The following is a 21,258-nucleotide window of genomic DNA, read 5'->3' as shown; positions in this document are numbered from 1 at the left end:
TAATGGATTAGTTTAATAATGATATCAAAGTTATCCCTATGTTTGACTTTTGAAAAAATAGAAATTAATTTAATGAAAATAAATATATACAAATTATTTTAAAAAATTATTTCTACCCTCTCAAAAGATAAAATTATATAAAAATGATGTGTTTTAATTTGTTTTTTTTTCAACAATTTAATTTTTAGTTTCTTAAAAAAAAAATTTGAAAAAAAATTCTAAAAACCAAACTAAACAGAACTTTATAACCAAGGAAGTTTTAACATTATTCATTAAAAAAAAATGTCATTACATTTCAAACAACATACAATTTAACTAATACAAAATAAGTTATATGATGATTTTATCTTTGAAATGGACCATTTAAAAAGAAAACATATTTGATTACCCTTATTTAAAATAATATTCAAATTTAAAATTACATATATCATAATTAAAAAATTAAAAATCAAAATGATATAAATCTCAAATTACAGAAATTGGTAAGTTGCCCTTTAATATATGATGATTAACTAGCCATCGAATGTATAATTGGGCCTACCCAACTTCTGATACCCATAACAAAAAAGTTTACTGGGCCGCGCCCTAAACTTACGAATGTGGAACTTTGAGGCTGTGTTTGAAGTATAAATTTAGGTAGAGTTTGGAAAGAAAAAATAAATAAATAAAATATAAATAAAATATAATTACATTTTATATGTTTGGATTATCGATTTAGATAGGAATTTGAAAAGAGAAAGAAAAAAAGCGTGTGAGATGTAAGTGAAAATATAGCTATATTTTATTTACATATCACCTACATTTTTCTTTTTTTAATTTTTTATCCAAATCCATAATCTAAATATAATATTAAGAGATAAATAATACTAACACAAAAACAAATCACATAATAGACATGTGATCTCCTATTGTGTTAAGCACCACAACAATATGTGAGTATCTTATCCCATTCTATGATTTATTTATATGGTAGAAACATTTTTTTTAACAGCTACATGTTAATAAATCAGTTTAATCTTTAAACTCCACATGACTCGACTCTTATTTTGGTTTGGATAGGATAAGTGTAGTTTTTTTGTTGAGCCTTTTTTTTTTATATATATATATATGTTAAAAATAAAAATGGACACTTATTCAATATTCTCATAACACTACATACCTAAATGATAGTTTCCATGTTTCAAGATTTACAATTTAACAAATTCAATACAAAATAAAACCATAAGCTTGGTCCAATCCGGAAAGCATCTATGCAGCCCAGCCCAACACAAAATAGTCTGACCTTGAATAAAGCAAGCAGCCTAACCCAATTGATTGAAGCTTTGTTTTTATTAGGGAAAATTACTATATAGTCCGATGTAAGAGATCTATTTCCCTTCTAATCCCACTTTGATAAACCAATAGGCCACGGTTTTGTACCCGGAGATCTTATTTTTATATTCTTATTTTTGCAAATGACTGTATTGCCCATTTGATTTGAGATATGTATATGTGGAAAATCAAATTTTAGATTTGTGGATCTCGCCTCTGCGGGGTCAGTTTTCTCTCTGATCTGGATCTCTCTCTGTGAGCTTGATCTCTTTGTGCGATCTCGATCTTTGTATGCAATCTTGATCTGTGTGTGTGTTTTGCGATCTTTATGTGTTGCAGATCTCGGTGTTTGTGCAATCTCTGTGTACACTCTCTCTTTCTTTCTCTCTCTCTCTCTTTCTCTCTCTCTATATATAGATAAACAAATTTGTGTGATCTCTGATTCGTGTTCATCAATTTTGTTATAGTTCTCTGTTTTGTAATAAATGTTGTTTGTTTGATACTTTTTTTGTGATTTTTGTATGTGATATAGTGTAATGATTTGGATTTTTTTGATTTTGTTTGTTGTATAGTGTAATGTGTTTTGAATTTGTAGTTTGAAATTGTGAATTCTGAAGTTTTGATTATGATATGTTATAACTGTATAATTTTGCATTTTGGACTCTATAATCAATTGTTTATTGGTTTGTGATTTGTAATATGGAGGGGTGTTTCATGTTAATGTGCAAATACAATAAGTCTTGTGCTGCTATTAAGATTAGTAAGGAATGTAGTTATGATAAAGTTGTTGAGAAAATATATGCAAAGTTCAAGAAGTTGAGTGTTGGTAACTTTGTTTGTTTTTCTCTATTCCTAGATATTTTAATTGTATTGTTGAAAGTGATGATGATTTGAGGAATATGCTGTCAATGGTAACTTCTGGTTGTCCTCATGTTAATGTTGTTATGGGTGATAGGAGAATTGTGGAGGTTGATGATAATTTTTCTATGATTGATTCTGTAGTTAGTGAGAGTTCTTTGGTTAACAATTGTGATGATTTTGGTGGTTTGTTGCCTAGTTTTTATCCAAAACAATAGAGAGTTTTGTTGTCTACTAGTTGGAAGAAAATAATACACAGTGTTGGTCAAGAATTTAATGGTGGAGTGCTGACATTCCGCATTGCATTGCCTAGTATGCAGTTTAGTATGGCTTTGCAATAGATTATTTCAAGAATGATACAATAAGAGTAACTGCTGAATGTGTGGAAGGGTGTTGATGAATTTTGTTTTTTTATTTTTATTTTTTATTATGAAGTTAGATAATGTGCATACTTGTGGGGTTGTTGCTTGTAGATCTTGTAGCAAAATGATTAGTTCTAGACTTGTCTCTGATATTGTGTATAATGACATTACTGATAATCTGTTGACTCGTCCTATTGAAGTTATAAAAAAAAAAATAAGAGTTGAAAAAGCAATATGGTATAAATGTTTCTTATCGAGTTGCATGGTTAGGAGTTGATAAGGCAAGAGATGGGTTGTTTGGTGATTTTGTATCTTCTTTTGACCAACTTCGATAGTACCTTGAGACGAGTATGAGAACAAATCCCAAAAGTGTGTTTGAATTAGATGTGGATAAAAGTAGTGGGTGTTTTCGGAGGTTGTTTGTGGCATTTCATGGATGTTTGTATGGATTTCAATTTTGTCGTCCTTTGTTGTTTGTTGATAATAGACTCTTGAGAGGGCATTACAAGGGGCATTTGCAGCAATATCAAAGGATGATAATCAAGGTACATATTTATTTGCAGTTAGTATAGTTTTGGTTTCTGTTATTGTATTATGAGATTGCTAATTTTTGCAGTTTCATGTTTTTTTGTTTTCAGGCATATTTCCTTTGGTTTTTGCAATTGTTAATGCTGAAAATCAAGATAATTGGATATGGTTTTTAAATCAGTTGTTGAAGGCTGCTGGTTCGGGTTAGAGATTGACCTTTGTGTCCGACCGTCAATATGGATTGCTAGATGCTCTTGCGGTGATTTTTCCCAATGCACTTTATACATATTGCTTGAACCATTTGAAGATAAATTTGTTTGACAAATTGGTGAGATTTTGTATTAATTATAAGCTGACTTTGATGAAAATATTGGTTAAATGTGCTTATGCGTCAACTGTTACTTCTTTCCAAGATTATATGGAGAAATAGAGGCGTATTGATAGGAATGGTAGAGTTGATAGTCTGTTGGATGGTTTTCAAAATGATAAGTGGGTGAATGCATTTTTTAGAGGGAAACGATATGGTGAGATGTCATCTAATGCTGCTGAGTCTTACAATAATTGGATTGGTGAGGCTTGTGAGTTGCCTATTATTTGTGTGGTTGACATGATTAAAGTTTAAATCATGACTCAACTGTCCAATAGGAGAGTTGAATCTAAAAGATGGATTACCAAATTGTGTCCAGTTATGGAAAAGAATTTGGTGGACTCTTTGAAGCTAGCTAAGTCTTGGGATGTGATTATTGCTAGTGATACTATGTTTGAAGTTTATTCTTCTATTTCTTTTTATGTTGATATCGGCAAACGGACTTGTTCTTGCCATGAATGACAACTAAATGGTTTTCCTTGTTGTCATGTTGCGCATGCTTTGCGTAGTAATGGTACAAAATGTGTATGATTTTATTGATCATTTTATTTCGGGTAGATTGTTTTAAAGAGTCGTACAAGGAATCTGTTTATCCAGTGGCTTCAAGTGAGAGATTTGACTTTGATGGTATTGGTAGTTTATTATTAAACCTCCTATAATGAAGAAGCAACCAAGGCGGAACAAGAAGAAAAGGATACCTTCTAGGGGGTGAGAATGTAAAACAAATCAAGTATGGGAGGTGCTTGAAAAGGAATCACAATAAGAAGACATGCAAGGTTGTTATTTGAGGCCATAGTCTATTCCTTGGATTTGTATTTAAAGTTGAGAAATTATGATAATAAAATGTGATACTTGATATTATGGAAGTAATGAAGAAAATTGGTAGCGTTTTTTTTTTTTCGACGTGGTTTTTAGTTATGGAAGTTTTTTTGTGAAAGTTTTTTATTTATTTATTTATTTATTTATAGAGTTGGGTGGTTTTATTTTTTGGAGTGCTGAGAAGGTTTTGAAAAATTCTTAATAAAACTGTATAATCTTGCAGTTTTACTTCGTAATGTATACTTTTTTAAAACTATAAATGTTTACAGTTTCATAAAAACTGTATAATGTATTTATATAATGTTTCTTAATGACAAAACTGTATAATTTTTTAGTTTCATTTACAATTTTGAAATGCAGTTCATTTATTTGTTTGAGTAATGAAGCTGCATAATTTTGCAGTTATAAGAAATATTCAGTAAATTGAAAAATTATAAAATTTCATAAAAAGATATTTAGATCATGTTATTAGTGAAAAAATTGTATAATTTTGCAGTTTCATTTATAATTTTCAAATGTAGTTTACCTATTTGTTTGAGTGATGAAACTGCAAAATTAGGGTTTCTCTATAACTTTGAAACAGTCAAGATGCAAACATACAAAAAGGTACAAAATCATCCAGAAATTCTTATTATTTTGGTTTATTACATAGTAAATTTTTTTTTAAAAAATTACATATCTAAAGCATTATCATTATCATCTTCAGAAGAGTGATTGTTGCTGTCATTCTTTAAAGATAATGGAGTACCATCCTCCATGTCATTATCGTCATTCTTCAAATTGTCATCGATTAACTAATCGATATTGGTTTTCGTCACATTTACTTGAGTTTCGATCCTAGATAAACGCTCATCGAATTGATAGAGCCATATGAAAATCAAATCAATTATTTTCTCCCAATCGGCCATTTTTTGAATCAATGTTCTTTAGTTCTAACTATATACTTTTTAATTAGAAGAAATGACTATTTATAACTCAATAGATGCATAGAAAATTTCAAAAGTCTCCAACAGTTAAATGCTCTTAATATCTCATTCATTGTATATGTCTAGAACATTGTTCTACAATGTTTAAATGATATTAGTATCTCATTCATTGTATGTGCATATTGTAATATTAATGCAATATTGGAACAAATAGCTAGTTAGGCATCACTATTTTAACATATAATCAAGGTATGTATTATAATACATAGAAGGCAATTCACAATGAATTTTAAAAATAATTATAGTTTGGAGTTATGAAACTACATAATTTTTGTTTGAGTAATAAAACTGCATAATTTTACAGTTTTAAGAATTATTATAAACAACTTGTCTTGTATGAATTTATAGGCAATCACAAACGTGATGACAAAAATAACTACAAGAACACAAACAAGAAGAATAACCATAGGAAGAACAACAACAATAACAACAAGAAGAACAATAACAACAAGAATAGTAACAACAAGATCAATGACAACAATCAGAACCACCACAATAAGCGCAACAAGATCAACCACCAAAAGAACAAAAAAGTACTCGTCATACGTAAAAAAATAGTACAAAAATATGTTCATATGAGTATTTTTATTATCAAGAAGTTTATTAATTGTTTCTATCAGTTGGTATGTTTTGTCAACATTTGATAATGCTCGAGGTTCCAAGATCAGTTCCTATCATCGAGGAATTGACTAATGATTTCTGCTCAAAATTTGACCCACTCAATTGGTCAAAGTGATTTCTGCACAGGTTGCCAGTTGACATATTGGTTGATAACATTACAGACGGCAATTGCACAGTCATTCCTGTAAATTTTTAGACGAAGTGAATTAGTTATGTGAAATTGAAAAATTTAGCATATTAAAACATTAGTTATTGAGCTTGTATCTTACGAGTGTAGGGTTTGTTGTGGGCATTCATCAATTGATACAATTATTGTCTCGCACTTTTGAGATGATAACATGTTCCCTTAATTGCTGAATAATTCTCTATTCTATTTCAATTGATCTTGTTGCTACAAAAGAGTTAGTGGGTGTTTTTGTTAGTTGTAGTGAGGTGCTTAGATGTTTTGAAATGAATGGAATTAAGTAGAAAATTTTGTTTAACTTACAATTTCCTTTGCATATTCAAAGTGCTTGTTATGACATCTTTTTGCTAGCCTCAAAAAGTCATAGTGCCTCCATCTCCCATCATTATTGTCAAAGACTACAATGGTCCAATAGTTGTCGTGGTTGATTAGGAAATGGATATATTTGTTTTTCATTACCTTCAAAAAATAGTTGTCCATCATTTTCCAAAAAATGTAGTAAATATTCACATACTCACACCAAGATCTATGTAACTAACATAAGTTTTGCACCTCCAGGTATATGGCGAAGAGCTACTAGCATCTCCAATAGAAGCAAAGCTGTACCACCGTACCAAATTAAGGGTGGAGCCCAAACATGACGATTCACCCACTGCACCACCCAAACAAAATGAAAGCAAAGACAATGAAGAAGGTGGCAACAACGATGGAATTTCTGAGAATGCAGTTAACCTAAGTAACGTTAACGATGAGATCAACATCAAACAACCCCACTGGTGAGAGAGGTATCATCGTAGCAAAAACAAATGAAGCGGACATCATAAATATGCTTACAAAAAAAAAACAAAAAGCTTTGGGCCTTGCACAGCAATGGGAAGCAAAATAGAAGCACTTGAAAGAATCATGGGAGTTTAGGGTAAGGGTGATCGCTGCACTTGAAGCAAAATTATTTAACTAATTGGGCCCATCTAATATGGACACGGAGATCAAGAATTGCATGGAGTGGAAGGATGCATAAATTCAGCGGTTGACAATTGGTCATCAACCTAGAATGCGAGAAAACGGTTCTTCAAGACCTTTATGATGGTTAGTCCGTCCACATTGTTACACAAGCCGAAGCACAAAAGCTTCATGACAGCCTTAAAAAACATCCCATTACACCAATGAAAGACATTCTCAGCCCACTGTCTAGGGTGAAGCGTGTCAAGCAAAAGGTATAAAGAGAGCACCGCTTGGCTAACTTTTAATACCCTGACCTGCCTAGCCAAAAGAAAGAGTAAGAATGAACTGAAGACCAATCCCATACAATGTACATTGTACAAGATGTGGGCAAACATCCATCGACAAAGCACCCAACAAAATCCAAGAAGTTAACATTGACCAATAAACTGAAGGTTTGGGCCAACATGAGCAAACCCAACAAGCAAAAGGTCCAATATTTGCACAAGATCGACAGTTATAAGTAAACGAGTATACAAACACCGATCCACATCAAAAAAACTAATGTTGACATATGTACATTCATATTTTACGATGATGTGAAGCTCTTCACCTGTACTTAATAGCTTAGATCATTTTAGAATTGTGCAATGTTAACTTTCACATTTTTTGTAATCGCAATGCACAAGTTACTTGTGTGGCGAAAGGACTCTAAGTCTAGAAACGTGTATTTCGATGACATCATGTACATCATCAAGGAAGAATTAATACATAATAATGTATGGCACTATCACATTTTTATAAAACACACACATATACACAAACACACTGTTGAGACACTACAAATAATGAATTGCCATCTCTATGTTTGTGCAAGTGATAGATGCATATGATAAAATACTACTCGAACTACAAGCGCTAATCAACCCAACTTTAGAGGATTCTTCATTCATCTTCACATAACAACTATAGCATTGGCTTGTTTATATTTGATATTGATGTGAATATTTACATCAACAATATGAATTACGAGTTGAATAGATGTAAATGTTCACATTAACATTATATGACTTACATGTTAAACAGATGTGAACATTCACATCATTCACAGTGAACATTAATATAAAAGCATGCTCAATAATTATATGTCTATTGTGTGTATAAAGTAATACAAGAGTACCTCCCACACACAATAGAAATAAACCAATTGATGCGCATATGAATTACTATCAAGGTAAGAGATACCTCATCTTCTCAATGCACTACGACTTCCACTGGATGATCATTATCTACGACATTAACAATTTGTGGAGGCATTATAACTCACTGTGACCAAGACTAGGCATCCACAACCCATATCTTGACCAAGCACAAATAGTTATAAATGGCTGACACATATAATAGTTGTCATGATGTGTAATATTTGAACTTGCACGTATGCACATATATGTTGGTTGGTGTCTAATATCAAATTTCATTCATGTCTCCACGATAGAAGAACTACATCCAGGTAGTGGTGTGCAACATTGGACCACTATCACCACTATGGAACAAGTTAGAAGACCAAGAGCCATCGTAACCAATCATGTCAGTCGACATGTATCCTCAGCAAGCATCTGAATCATAAGCCTCACATTAATGTGTACACACCTTCCACAACCATCATGCATACCTAAATTTCAAATTCTAATAACAACCACTTTGCATTTCAGGGTGGATTGCAGGCCTGCAATGTGTTACATCATGAGGGCACACGTACACCGTGAGAAAATTGTTGACAGCCTTAGTCGCTTTGAATAATGTCAAACAAGAGACTCATTAGTACATCTTTTTATAAATCACATAAAGACAGTGCAATATGAAAACCTATAAATGGGGGGTGTCCACATACACAAACTAACCATAACCAACATCCACCTTTAAGGCGATTTAGTATAAATAGCTTTAACATATTGGAGCAAAATAGCTTGCTTGTAAATCAATGCTATATCATTTCTTGTACTGCTATTTTTGATTCAATATATGTATATGCATTTTGAGGCATATTCCATGTTGATTATTCACATTGAGATTGTATTTATTTTTTGACACACAACATGATGTAAATTTTCACATTGTTAATTTGATATCATTATGAAAGGTTCACACATTGTCTTATGTTTAAATTCTCACCCCATTGATGTGAAGATTGTCTAAAGTATTATTATAACACAATGTGAACATAATGTGAAAGTCGTGGCTTATGTTGTTTAACAAGGTGTCAATATGACTGTTTGTCTACACAAATGTGAATTCATATCATGTATTTTAATAATTAGAATATTACAATTTGACAGGTGTGAATATGACATTTGTTAACACATATGTGAATATTTACAAATCACCCATTCTGAAAAATAAATGTGAATATTCACATCATGTATTGTAATATTTTGAATATTACAATTTGACAGGTGTGAATAGGTCATTTGCTAACACATATGTGAATATTCACATCAAATAGGTTGATGATGTAAATGGTAATAGGAATGTGCATATTTACATCATCCACTCTGATGATATGATTGGTAATAAGGATGTGAATATTCACAACACGTCCATGCACACAACATAATATACACAATAACATCTCATTTTGTTAACCAAAAACACTCATAATGTCACTGTTTTAGTTACTACAAACCAAAAAGATAAATAAATTAACACTATGAAAATTAGAAAAAAAAAATACAGTATTATGTTTGGCAAATACACAAACATTATTGAAACACACTTTATACCCGTTGCCACACACAACGTAATTTTATTCCAAACATGAATAAAAAAAAAAAACCACATACAATGTTGAAATGAACATTGCACACCCTATATCGGCTCTTTGCATGATTTCCGATTATAATTTCCCAATTTATCACATCTCCCACATCTTATTTGCTTTAATTTCTCTTCCTTTGATGGAATCTTAATCTTTTTCGGTCTGCCAGGTGGTCTTTTCACAGGTGGTGGGTATATGGTGAAATTCGTGTAATCAAAGGGCGGCTTCTCCATCGATGGTATAGGGAATATGGCACCCGAATATGCTCCACGATACGTCTCTACATGAAAGTAATGTTCAACACAATCGTTGAGATTGTACCGATTCTTCTGAATTACAATAACAACATTGTCACATGGTACCCATTGTCGTTGGTAACCTCTTTTTGCAAGTCACCCCATCTTCAACCCCATTCTAGCCCCTCTCCCATCGATGACAACCACTTCCAATATCAAGCCATTAATCTACCATTGAAAACAAGAACAACTACACCTCGCAATATCAACCGTGACGGATGGTATTGAATGAATCTTAAATACATCCTGATTGGCCTTGCTAACCTATCAAGACCTGCTTTCATTGAACGAATCAAGAAGCATGGTTTCAAATGTAGGACAAATAGCCTCATTCCACTTGTTTGCTTGGTCCTGATGCACCGATGTTTGTCGCATCAACTGAGTACGAATAATGTTCACCGTCTGAGTGATAGGAAGATTACGTGCTTCTTTGATCCAATTATTAAATGACTCCGCTGCATTGGATGTCATCTTCCCATAATGCATGCTCCTACAAAATATAACAACATTACACAATAATTAAAATTAATTTTATCCACCTAAACATGAAATTTCACATCAAGAATACATCAAGTGTATAAACCTACCTGAAATATGAATTCGCCTAGTGCTCAGTGTAGACACCCCATTTTTTACCGCCTTTAAGACTTGGGCATCTCAGGTTGATTACTCGATGATAAAAGTTATGTTGTACAAATGCTCGATGCCTTCAGCAAGAAGAGCTTTTAAATCCCAAACTTACACCCTATTTTGGACCAAAACTATTTTAACCAAAACTATTTTTGACCTTAAAACCCTCATTTTTAAAATATTTTTCCAAAAGTTTCTACGATGTTCTGAGGCTCGCATTTCATTTAAAATATTGCATTTTTCGGTAAACCGAGTAGGAACAAAGTGAAAATAAATGAAAGGGAGGTGAACTCTTTGAAAAATCTTTTAAAACATCTTATTTTTAGGTTTAGATTTGAAGAAAATAGGAGGAGATGGAAGAAAATTAGTTCGGGAAATGGTTGAGCATGAAACCGTTAAGAGAGAACTGAGCAACCTTCACTAAATCAGGCCTATCTTTTTGTACACTTAGACTTTAGTTGTGAGGCCACCTCCATTGGAAAGTAGACTTCTAGGGCTTCAATTTAGACTCAAGAATCTCCTAGAGTCGAGTTTGGATGAGGGAGATATGGCCGTTTGAAGTTGGGCATCAATCCGATTAAGATGGAAATGAGTAACCTTCACCAAAATAGACATATCTCTTTGCATACTTAGAATTTAGATATGAGGATACCTTCATTGGAAAGTATACTTCCGAGGCTTCAATTTAGACTCAAGAATGACCTAAAATCGAGTCCGGATAAAGGAGATATGCCCATTTGAAGTCGGGCATAAAAGCAGATTTTTTTGGCCGGCAATCCATTATTAGTGGCCTGCCGGCCACTACTTCTGGCCTACCAACCACTTGTGTAAAACCCAGATATTTGTTGCTAGCTGTCCCCCTAAAGCTCCAGCTGTTCCTATATAGATATTTCCAACCTGAAAGGCTATTTTTATATATATACCAGGCCAACCCTCTTGGTTTTAGGTTTGAAAAAATTCCAAAAGCTCCAAAACTTGAAATTCTCTCTCTATCTTTATCTTGCAACATACACACCTTACCCAAACACTTCCTAAACCAATATTGGAGCTCTCATTGCTGAGATTATTGAGTCCAAATTTCAGCCATTGTGAGTGTAAGCTCTATGATTTGTGAACAAAAGAGTTGCCTTGCTTCAAGAGGTATAATTTTGAGCATCTTTCACTACTTCTTTCTTATCTTTTCTTACTATTTTTGAACTATTTTTGGATACTTTTTATGGGCTGAAACTTGTGGTCTAAGGCTATTAAAGGTAGAGGGGTTAATCACCCTTCTTTGAACTTTGTTCTCAAAGCTTTTGCCCTTATGTTTCCCATTCTTTTCTCAACTTTTTTTGAGTTTTTTACCACTGAATTTTAGAGTTTTTCAAAGGCTACAAATCAAGTTTTGAGGTCCCAAAAATAGAGGGGTTAGCCACCCCTTCTTTGGCTTGTTTACTAGCTTAAATTCTTCCTTATTTTAGCTTAGTATTTTAGCTTTTTTTACCGAAATTCCAACACTTTAGGGCTGTTTTGGGCTAGTTGTGTCATTTATGCTTTATATTACATGCTTGTAGTGTAATGGTCCTCATAGGTTTGGTGGTTTAGACCTTAGCCATCAACCTATTTGAGTTGATAGCATTTATTTCTTGTTTTCCATACTTGTATTCACCTCTAATCACCTCTGCAACCTCCCTCATTTCTTGGCTTTTTCTTTGCTTTGAAAGTTGTTTTAAGCTTGAGATTGAGGTTGTTATGCTAAATGGTTTAATGCCTTTACGGGTTCATTACCAATGGCATGATGTCTCTCTCATGCCTAAAACAACTCTTTGTTTGATGCTCCTTTCCATTAGAGGACTTAAGGCTCAATTTTAAACTTAATGAACTAAGGAATGGTTGGTAATTAAAATAAAGTAATAAAATTTGGGCTAAAAACGATGCAAGATAATAAGTAATTTGGGTGTTCAATCGGACACTAATTGAACACATGGAAGCTTGATACATTTCATACTTGTTAGTGATGAAATGGTTCAAGTTTCCAAAGTCAACCACTTCCCTTGATTAATTCATGATAGGGAGGAGGTTTGAGAGTCTCTTATGGTGCATTTATTGAAATTATACACTTTGGTTCATAGGCCATCATGCAATGAAATTGCATTGATTAATGGCTTGTGAAGTGAGCTTGCCACTCCTTTAAGCTGTTTGATGATAAGAAGGGGTAAGGTGTACAAACATATATTGAGAATACCCTGTTTGTACTCTGTATGCTTTTTTGTTGCAACAAGAGGAACCAGACTTTAGTGGCCGACAGGGCACTAATTCTGGACGGCAGGCTACCATTTGTGGCCGGTCGGCCACTATTTCTAGCTTGCCGGCCACTTTTGTCAAATTGAGCAGCAACTTTTTGGAGCAAAGCAGAGCAGAGCAGAGGCTGAGGTGAAAAGATGTTCTAACTGTGCAACAAAGGCATTCTAGCAGCAGAACAGTGGGCTTTTCGGGTGGAAATCCGTGCATACATGAGCATTCCTCGCTTCTCGAGGCTGATTAGTTAGCTTAGTTACTTCTTTCATGTTGTATTCATGTTGTAATTAATTAGTTAGTTCCATAGAATAGTTAATTAATTAATTGATTTTGTAATAATTAGCTAGCATAGTTAGTTAATTCGGTTTGTAATAATTAGTTAATTCGTTTTGTAATAGCTAGTTAATTAGCTTAGCTAGTTAGTTTATTCGGACCTTCCTGCACGAGGGCACAATTGTAATAATATGTATGTCTTCCAACCCCACGTCTTTCTCCTTTTTATTGACCTGCTTATGATGGTTAGTTTAAGGCATCATGTTTCGCTTAGCATCTATCATGCCTTGCATCCATTGTCTTGGATGCATTGAGCTCGGGCACATTATTCTAAAACTTGCATTGTTAGTTAATACTTCTTTGAATACATGCTTAGACCACATGCTATCAAATTGATTCATATACCATATTAGTAGCCAAGGCTAGTAATTGCGTATCGCTTGTATTGCATTAGTCATATCGCATAGCTAGGAACATGCATTTTTTTTTCTAACTCTTTTTGTTTCTTTTGGGCTTGCCGCCTTGGAGTACTAGGTAAGCTTTTATTTGCTTTAGCAAAATTGCATGAGTGTGAGTGTTGCCATGCCAAAACATGTTCACCGTGAGGCTAAGTGCTTAAGTGATGAACTGCTTGAATGCCTGTGGATGAAGGCTAGTTGCTTAAAGTGGGATAGTTTGATTAATGTACATTTGAGCCTACTTTTTCAAGTGGCAAATTCATAAACTCTTTTCAAAACAAACATGAAATCAAATGTTTTAATTTTTACAAATTAGTCTACACTTGTGTGCAATACTTAGTAATGTTAGTCTAATAATCGGAACAAGAGCATATAATGTAAATAAGATTCACATCATATTAGTATAGGCCGATCTTTGATTGGGAGGGTGCTCAATTCATGACCTTGCCCTTTCGTACCTAAGTTCCCGAGCCGAGACAATCTTGGTGATGACAGACATGTGGCCTTTGACATGAGTCATGGGTTTCCTAAATTTTTTTAAAATATTTAGGTGGCGACTCTGTATCTGGCAAAGTAGTCCATTTTTGACATTTTTATTCAAAATCGATTTTCTAAAAGATTTGCCGGATTTAGACTCTTTGATGTTTATTTATTTCACATTGCACTTGTGAGATCAGATTCAGAACCACATGAGTCCGAACTGTAGGGCTTATCGTCTTTCGAGAGGAGCACGAAAAGTCGAGCTACACTCAGGTGCCTACTCCTTGAAGAAATTGTGTGCTCGTTGCTTACCTTCCTCTTTTAATTTCTCAAGTTTTTCATGAAAACCCACCACAGTTAGCTTGTACGCACAATCATCCAAACTACTAACCAAGTGGTCCCTAAATCCATTATCAATCCCCTTCATCCAGTCCCTTAAATTATTCTTCAAGTGCTGTAAACAATAACCGTGGTGAGCTGATGGAAACACTTTCGGCATCGCTTCTAACAATCCAATATTATAGTCAGAAATGAACGTAATTTGTCGCCTACGGTCAACAACCTTCCTAAACTCATGCAACAACCACGACCAATTGGTCATGGTCTCTGAATCAACAATCGCAAATGCTACAAGAAATAAACCTACGACAAATACAACACAACAAAATCGAACAAATGAACGCAATATTGCAATGTGAATATTAACATCAATGTATTAAATAAAAAACGTCAAGCAAACAGGTGCTATGAACATTCACACTGTCAAATGCCAACCCATACACAATACCCCCCCCATAAATGTGAACAACCACATTCGGACACATATAAAAATAAAAAAATACTAACCATTGTTTCCATCTTTCGCCATTGCGACAAGTAATTGACCTTTATACCTTCCTTTCAAAAATGTCCTATCAAGGAATAACAACGGCCGACAAAAATTGAACCCCGAAATACATGCAACAAATGATACAAAAAAAACTAAACTTTTGAGTGTTCGAGTTATAGTCAATATTAACATAACTTCCCGGATTGTAACGCATCATGGCATCCGAGCACCATCTCAACTCATCAATGAGTGATCCCCGTGAATGACTCTCCTTGTTTTCTTCACGCCCAACCACACAACATGGTAACTTATATCCAGCCTATAGTCCCACCTCAAAATACCGACCACCTCACACGGGCAAGTTAATAGCTTATCCCTAACAATTTTAGAGATAATAGTCAATATCAAATCAGAACTGACTCTCGAATTCTTTGACGTCCGGACATCTGTACCATAGCTATACACATTACTCAACCTCTTAATATAATAAAATCCATTTGCTCGTTGTGCTCTACAATGTGTAGCCCACGAACAACACCTATCCTTGCGCAACTCAAATACCATGGTAACCATCGCTCTCTTATTCTTGACATTCTTAAATTGGAACCCACATTAGATTGCATACTTGCATAAAACATCACTAAATTCTTTAGCACTTCCTACAAACCGCTGTCCTACGTGTGTAATACCATTGGCTCAAGGGGCTGACAACAATTTCTTTTCCTTATGGTGACCAAATCTCTAGAGTGCATCCATTTCTTTCCCACCCCCCACCCTCCTCCCCCCCTCACACGCAACGAACTAGAGCTACTAGACTAACTAGCTTCACTTTTCAATTCAACAGCAACCTCTACATTTTGAACCCTCATTGATTTGGCAAGTAATAACATACTTTGAAACTCATTATCATTGTCCAAATTACACCTATTAATCTCAGATAGCCAATAGAACAATAAAACACAATCGGCAGATAATTCGCTCCATTTTCCACACACACACTCCACGAAACATGAATAAGACAGTGCTCGCATCACATTTATTACAGTAGTACTGCACACATATGAGCACACCAACAACATGAAAGTATCCATCTGCTACAAAAACATAAAAACAAAAAAGTGAACAATCAAATTATAAACACACAAATACCACAAAAAAGCTTATAACCAATGATATATGAACATGCACATCATGCAAAAAAATAGCTATGTCCATATTTTCCATTGCTAATCCCAAAATCGAACACTTTATTGCCATAACTATACATCTTTATAAATTATACAAATCCAAATTCACACCACCATATAATGGCAATAAACAACATGCAAACGTCTCCCATAATGTTATAACCAATACTATGTGAACGTTCAAATAGTCACACAATGTGTACATTCGCATTGTTGAACAATGTGAACATTCACCATAGCAAAAAAATAGAGCCATATCTGAACGCATTAACTGACAAACCCTAAAAACCACTCAACCAACCAAAACTTGCATCTCCATCTAATATAGACAATGATGTTGAAAACAAAAAACAAAGCGTACAATACTTTATGTACATTCACATTGTTCATGCGATGTGAATATTCACCACATTAAAAAAAACAAAGTCGTATCTCAAACACATGACCAGCCAAAACCCATAACCCCATACAAGCAACCAAAACTTGCATATCCATCAATTACAGAAAATGAAATTAGAAGCAAAAAACAGAGCATACAATCTTTTATATAAATATATAAATCCAAACATAAATGAACATGCATCCATTGCATACTAACGTTAAAAGGACAACTTGTTCTCTCCTTTGATCAATTTTTGACTTCGCAATAATGTAAACATACAGAGCACAAATGAATTATTCACTCTTTATTTTCCTCAAACATCAACAAAACCCTAACACAACCAAGAATCACACAACGCATCAACGCACAACAACATTGAAACTGGATGACAATCAACATCCTAAATCATAGGAACTACCAAAACATAATGATAGTCAAACGTGTTTATCTTTTTGTGTATAATATAATCAGCATTAAATATAAGGCCCTGTTTGTTTCACTGGATATAAAATGAAAGATATAATATGATGTGAGATTTAGTCAAGATATATAATGAATAGGATATAGGTATTGGATAATATATCCCCCAATTCATGTTTGTTAACTTGATATATAAGACTGGATATATATTATCCATGTTTGTTTTACAAAATATATTGTGGGATATAAACAAATAATTTTCAAAATTGCCCTCATAATATTATATTATATTAAATTCAAAATTTATATTAAATTAAATTCAATAATATTATATTATATTAAATTCAAAATTTGTATTAAAAATATTATATAAATTCAATTAAATTCAATAATATTTATATTAAATTAAATTCAATAATATTATATTATATTAAATTCAAAATTTTATATTAAATTATATTATATTAAATTATATTAAATTAAATTCAATAATATTATATTATATTAAATTAAAAAAATATATTTAATTATATTATGTTCGATAGACAAAAGGGCAAATTGGACTTTTTAAATCATATCCCAACCAAGAGGATATGATATAATGGGGGGGGGGTGGTGCTGGTATTGTATATCCTCTACTTTTGGGGGATATACAATCCCATGGGATATTATATCCTCTTTGAAAAAAATTTACAAACATGGCATGTGTGGACCCCACGTGATATAATATCCAATTCCACCCTTTATATCTTGGAATCAAACAGAGCCTAAGGATATAAGAGTCCAACAAAATAATGTAAATTATGAAAAATGACTTTATGGAATAAAAATATAAACACATGAGACTAAGTAGGTTACAAATTTCCTTGATAGACTTAATGGGTTAGAACACGCCTAAATGAGATTTATCAATAAAAATTCTTTTTTTATTTTATTAAAAACTAGGGTAAATTACATTGACACCCCCTGAGGTTTATGTTTATTACAGTTCCCCCCACCTTTTGGAAATTACATCCCCTCCATGAGGTTTAAAGTTTCATTACAGATTGCTTCCTCAATTAGTTGACTGTTAAGTCAACTAACAGATTTTGCTGATGTCAGCAATTTAATTTTTTAAAATACCAATTTGCCCTCATTGGGTAAATTACACTGACACCCCTCATATTTTTGAAATTATAATCCCCTCCCCAAGATTTAAAGTAACATTACCAATTGCTCCCTTGGTTAGTATTAGTTGGAAAAAAAAATCCTTGAAAAAAAAAATAATTGGAAAAAAAAATAATTCAAAAAAAATTTTGTTAGTTAAATTTTTAAATTTCTGTTTAAAAACCAACGTAAACTCATTTTTTGAATTTACGTTTTTTCCTCAAATTTACAAACTAAGACAACCATTTATAAACCAAAAAAATTATGAAACAAGTTTTTATGACAGTTTTTTAAATTTTTGTAAATATAAATTGAAAATTGAAAACAAAATAGTTACCAAACAGGCCTTAGATCGTAAAAATGTCATAAAATTAACAAATAATTAAATAACTTACTAACGTAAGAAATGACTTATCAAAAGATTCTTAGGCTATGTATGGTTTGATTTTTAGAAAAAAAAAATTAAAAAATTTAAAATTAACTTGGTTAAGAAATAAAAAATAATTATCATTTTTATATAATTTTTATCTTCGAGTGGTTAGAAATAATTTTTGTAAATATAAATTGAAAACTGAAAACGAAATGGTCACCAAACAGGCCTCAGATGGTAAAAATGTTGTGAGATTAGCAAATAATTAAATAAGTTACAAACATAAAAAATGACTTATTAAAAGATTCTTAGGCTATGTATTGTTTGATTTTTAGAATTTTTTTAAAAAATTAAAAATTAATTTGGTTAAGAAATAAAAAATAAAAAATAATTATCATTTTTATATAATTTTTATCTTTCGCGTGGTTAAAAATAATTTTTTACAAATTAAATATATTTCTTCATATTTATTAAATTATTATTTTTTAAATGTCAAGGGGGATCCGTATTAAATTGAAACATCAGGGGGTATCAATGTAATTTACCCTTTAAAGTATATGTAAAGGTTAAGGGTAAATATGTTATTTTAACTTAAAAGTTAATACCGTCAAATATTTACACTGACAATGGGGGCAATGTAATTTTCCAAATATAAGGAAAAAACTGTAATAAACATAAATCTCAAGAGGTATCAGTGTAATTTACCCTAAAAACTATAATAAAATTATATAAATAGAATTTTTATCATAGATTTCCTATAGGGAAAATCGGTCTAAGGTCCCTATCCACCTTTTAGTAATGGATTAGGTCCACAATATATTCTTTTGTAGTCTAAGGTCCCTCACCCCCATACCCAACAAATTAGACACAGGTGATAGAATTAAGCTTCCGGATAATCTTCACAAGGTATGAAAAGCGTTCATATACTGGTTTAACTTCTAATCTCCGTGTTCATTTGCGTTAATTCCAATTTCATTTGTGGTGTGACAGCTCATGCTTGTTGCGAAGAGTAACTACATGAGAAAATTAATACTAGAATCGAAAGAACCTGATTTGGCAAGAATCGATCTCTCGGACATTCCTGGAGGCCCCGAGATCTTCGAGAAAGCGGCCAAGTTCTGCTACGGCGTCAACTTCGAGATCACAGTTCACAACGTCGCAGCTCTTCGTTGCGCCGCTGAGTATCTGCAAATGGCAGATAAATACTCCAACGGCAACCTCGCCGGCCGAACCGAAGAATTTCTCTCCCAAGTCGCCCTCAGCAGCCTCTCCGGCGCTGTCGTTGTCTTGAAGTCGTGCGAAGATCTTCTTCCAATGGCCGAAGAACTCAACATCGTCAAGAGATGCGTCGATGTCGCAACCAGTAAGGTACTTACTCATCTTCGTAACCTTCATTTTTCACATATTATTTACCGTTAAAAAGGAAAACAAAACTTTCGGCGTGGTGTTGATGTGCTTTGAATTACGCCGGCATACCAAGATTTTTGACTCTAGGCTAAGTTGTAAAATTTTTGACTTCGTGAATTTTGACCTAACTTCTCAACCATTCTATTCTAATTTTTCCTTCCTTTCTCAAATCAAAAATTTTTTTAAAATTTCTCTGGAAAGTCCAGAGAAGAATTTCTCTGAACCAAATTTCTCTGTGATATGAATTTTTTCTGGACTAATTTTTTCTGAACCAATTTTCTCTGGACATAAACTTAAGACAAGGGGGAAAAACTGCAAGAGAGAAAGAGTACTAATCAATACCAAACAAAATCATGGGCATTTTGCATGCTAAAAGTAGTAGCAGATCTGAAAATTTTCTGAGAATAATTAGATTTTCCAGAGAAATTTGGACTGAAATTTCTCTGGACCAATTTTCTCTGGACTGAAATTTCTCTGCACCAATTTTCTCTGGATTGAAATTTCTCTGGACCAATTTTCTCTGGATTGAAATTTCTCTGGACCAATTTTCTCTGGACTGAAATTTCTCTGCACCAATTTTCTCTGGATTGAAATTTCTCTGGACCAATTTTCTCTGGACTGAAATTTCTCTGGATCAAGGTTGAGGGACCTTAGACATTATGAAAATATTGTTGATGGACCTTAGACATCATAAAAATATTTGATGTCCTTTATGCTATAAAATCATAATATCAAGGACCTTAAAAAAAAAATCCCTTTCCTAAAACCCACATAATAAAAGGTTTAATTCACTAAATTAAAATTAATGATGGGTTCCACAAATCTACCTATTTAGCTTTTAAAAAAAAAAAATTAATTCCCATAAATTTTTTTTCTCAAAATTCTCCTAAATAAGATGAGAAGAAAAAGATAAATTAATGACTTACGCTCTTATACTCCCCTCTTCTCTCAAAACGTTACTGTCAATCTTATCACGTCACTAAGAAGATTTGTTAAAAAAATAAAATTATATGAAGATAAGTTATCTAAAAATCTACAATATAAATGATTTAATTGACTAAATTAGAATATTTATATAGTGAACCCCACAGATCTAACTACATGGCCCCACTATAAGATAATGACTAATTAAATGCACCAAAAGATTTTTTTTATTTTAATTTTTAATGAATTACAAAAATAAGTAATAACTCAAGTTATGGGAATCACTTCAGTCCATATTACTAACTTTAAAATTAAATTAAATTATTTTTTTATTAAAAAAAAAATACTCTTAATCTATATATAAACTTGATGCATGCAGTCAGAATGGA

At 32.7% G+C, this 21,258-nt stretch overlaps 1 protein-coding gene and 1 pseudogene across 1 annotated transcript; one reads left to right on the top strand and one right to left on the bottom strand.

Annotated features, from left to right (window-relative positions):
* Positions 1-10,353: 10,353 nt before the first annotated feature.
* On the bottom strand, positions 10,354-15,072 carry LOC145807102 (uncharacterized). Its single transcript, XM_082905032.1, has 3 exons — positions 15,051-15,072; positions 14,486-14,846; positions 10,354-10,576 (listed from the first exon to the last, which is right to left on the bottom strand). Exons 1-3 carry the CDS (start codon positions 15,070-15,072, stop codon positions 10,354-10,356), a joined length of 606 nt encoding a protein of 201 aa, XP_082761158.1.
* A 4,092-nt stretch (positions 15,073-19,164) lies between these two features.
* Positions 19,165-19,957, top strand: LOC145807101 (root phototropism protein 2 pseudogene; annotated as a pseudogene).
* The last annotated feature ends 1,301 nt before the right edge of the window (positions 19,958-21,258 follow it).

The sequence above is a fragment of the Camellia sinensis genome, chromosome 14, assembly GCF_055761805.1.
Source record: "Camellia sinensis isolate YWXY chromosome 14, ASM5576180v1, whole genome shotgun sequence".
Taxonomy (NCBI): domain Eukaryota; kingdom Viridiplantae; phylum Streptophyta; class Magnoliopsida; order Ericales; family Theaceae; genus Camellia; species Camellia sinensis.
Note: the sequence above shows the minus strand (reverse complement) of the source record. Positions and strands in the feature narration are given on the sequence as shown.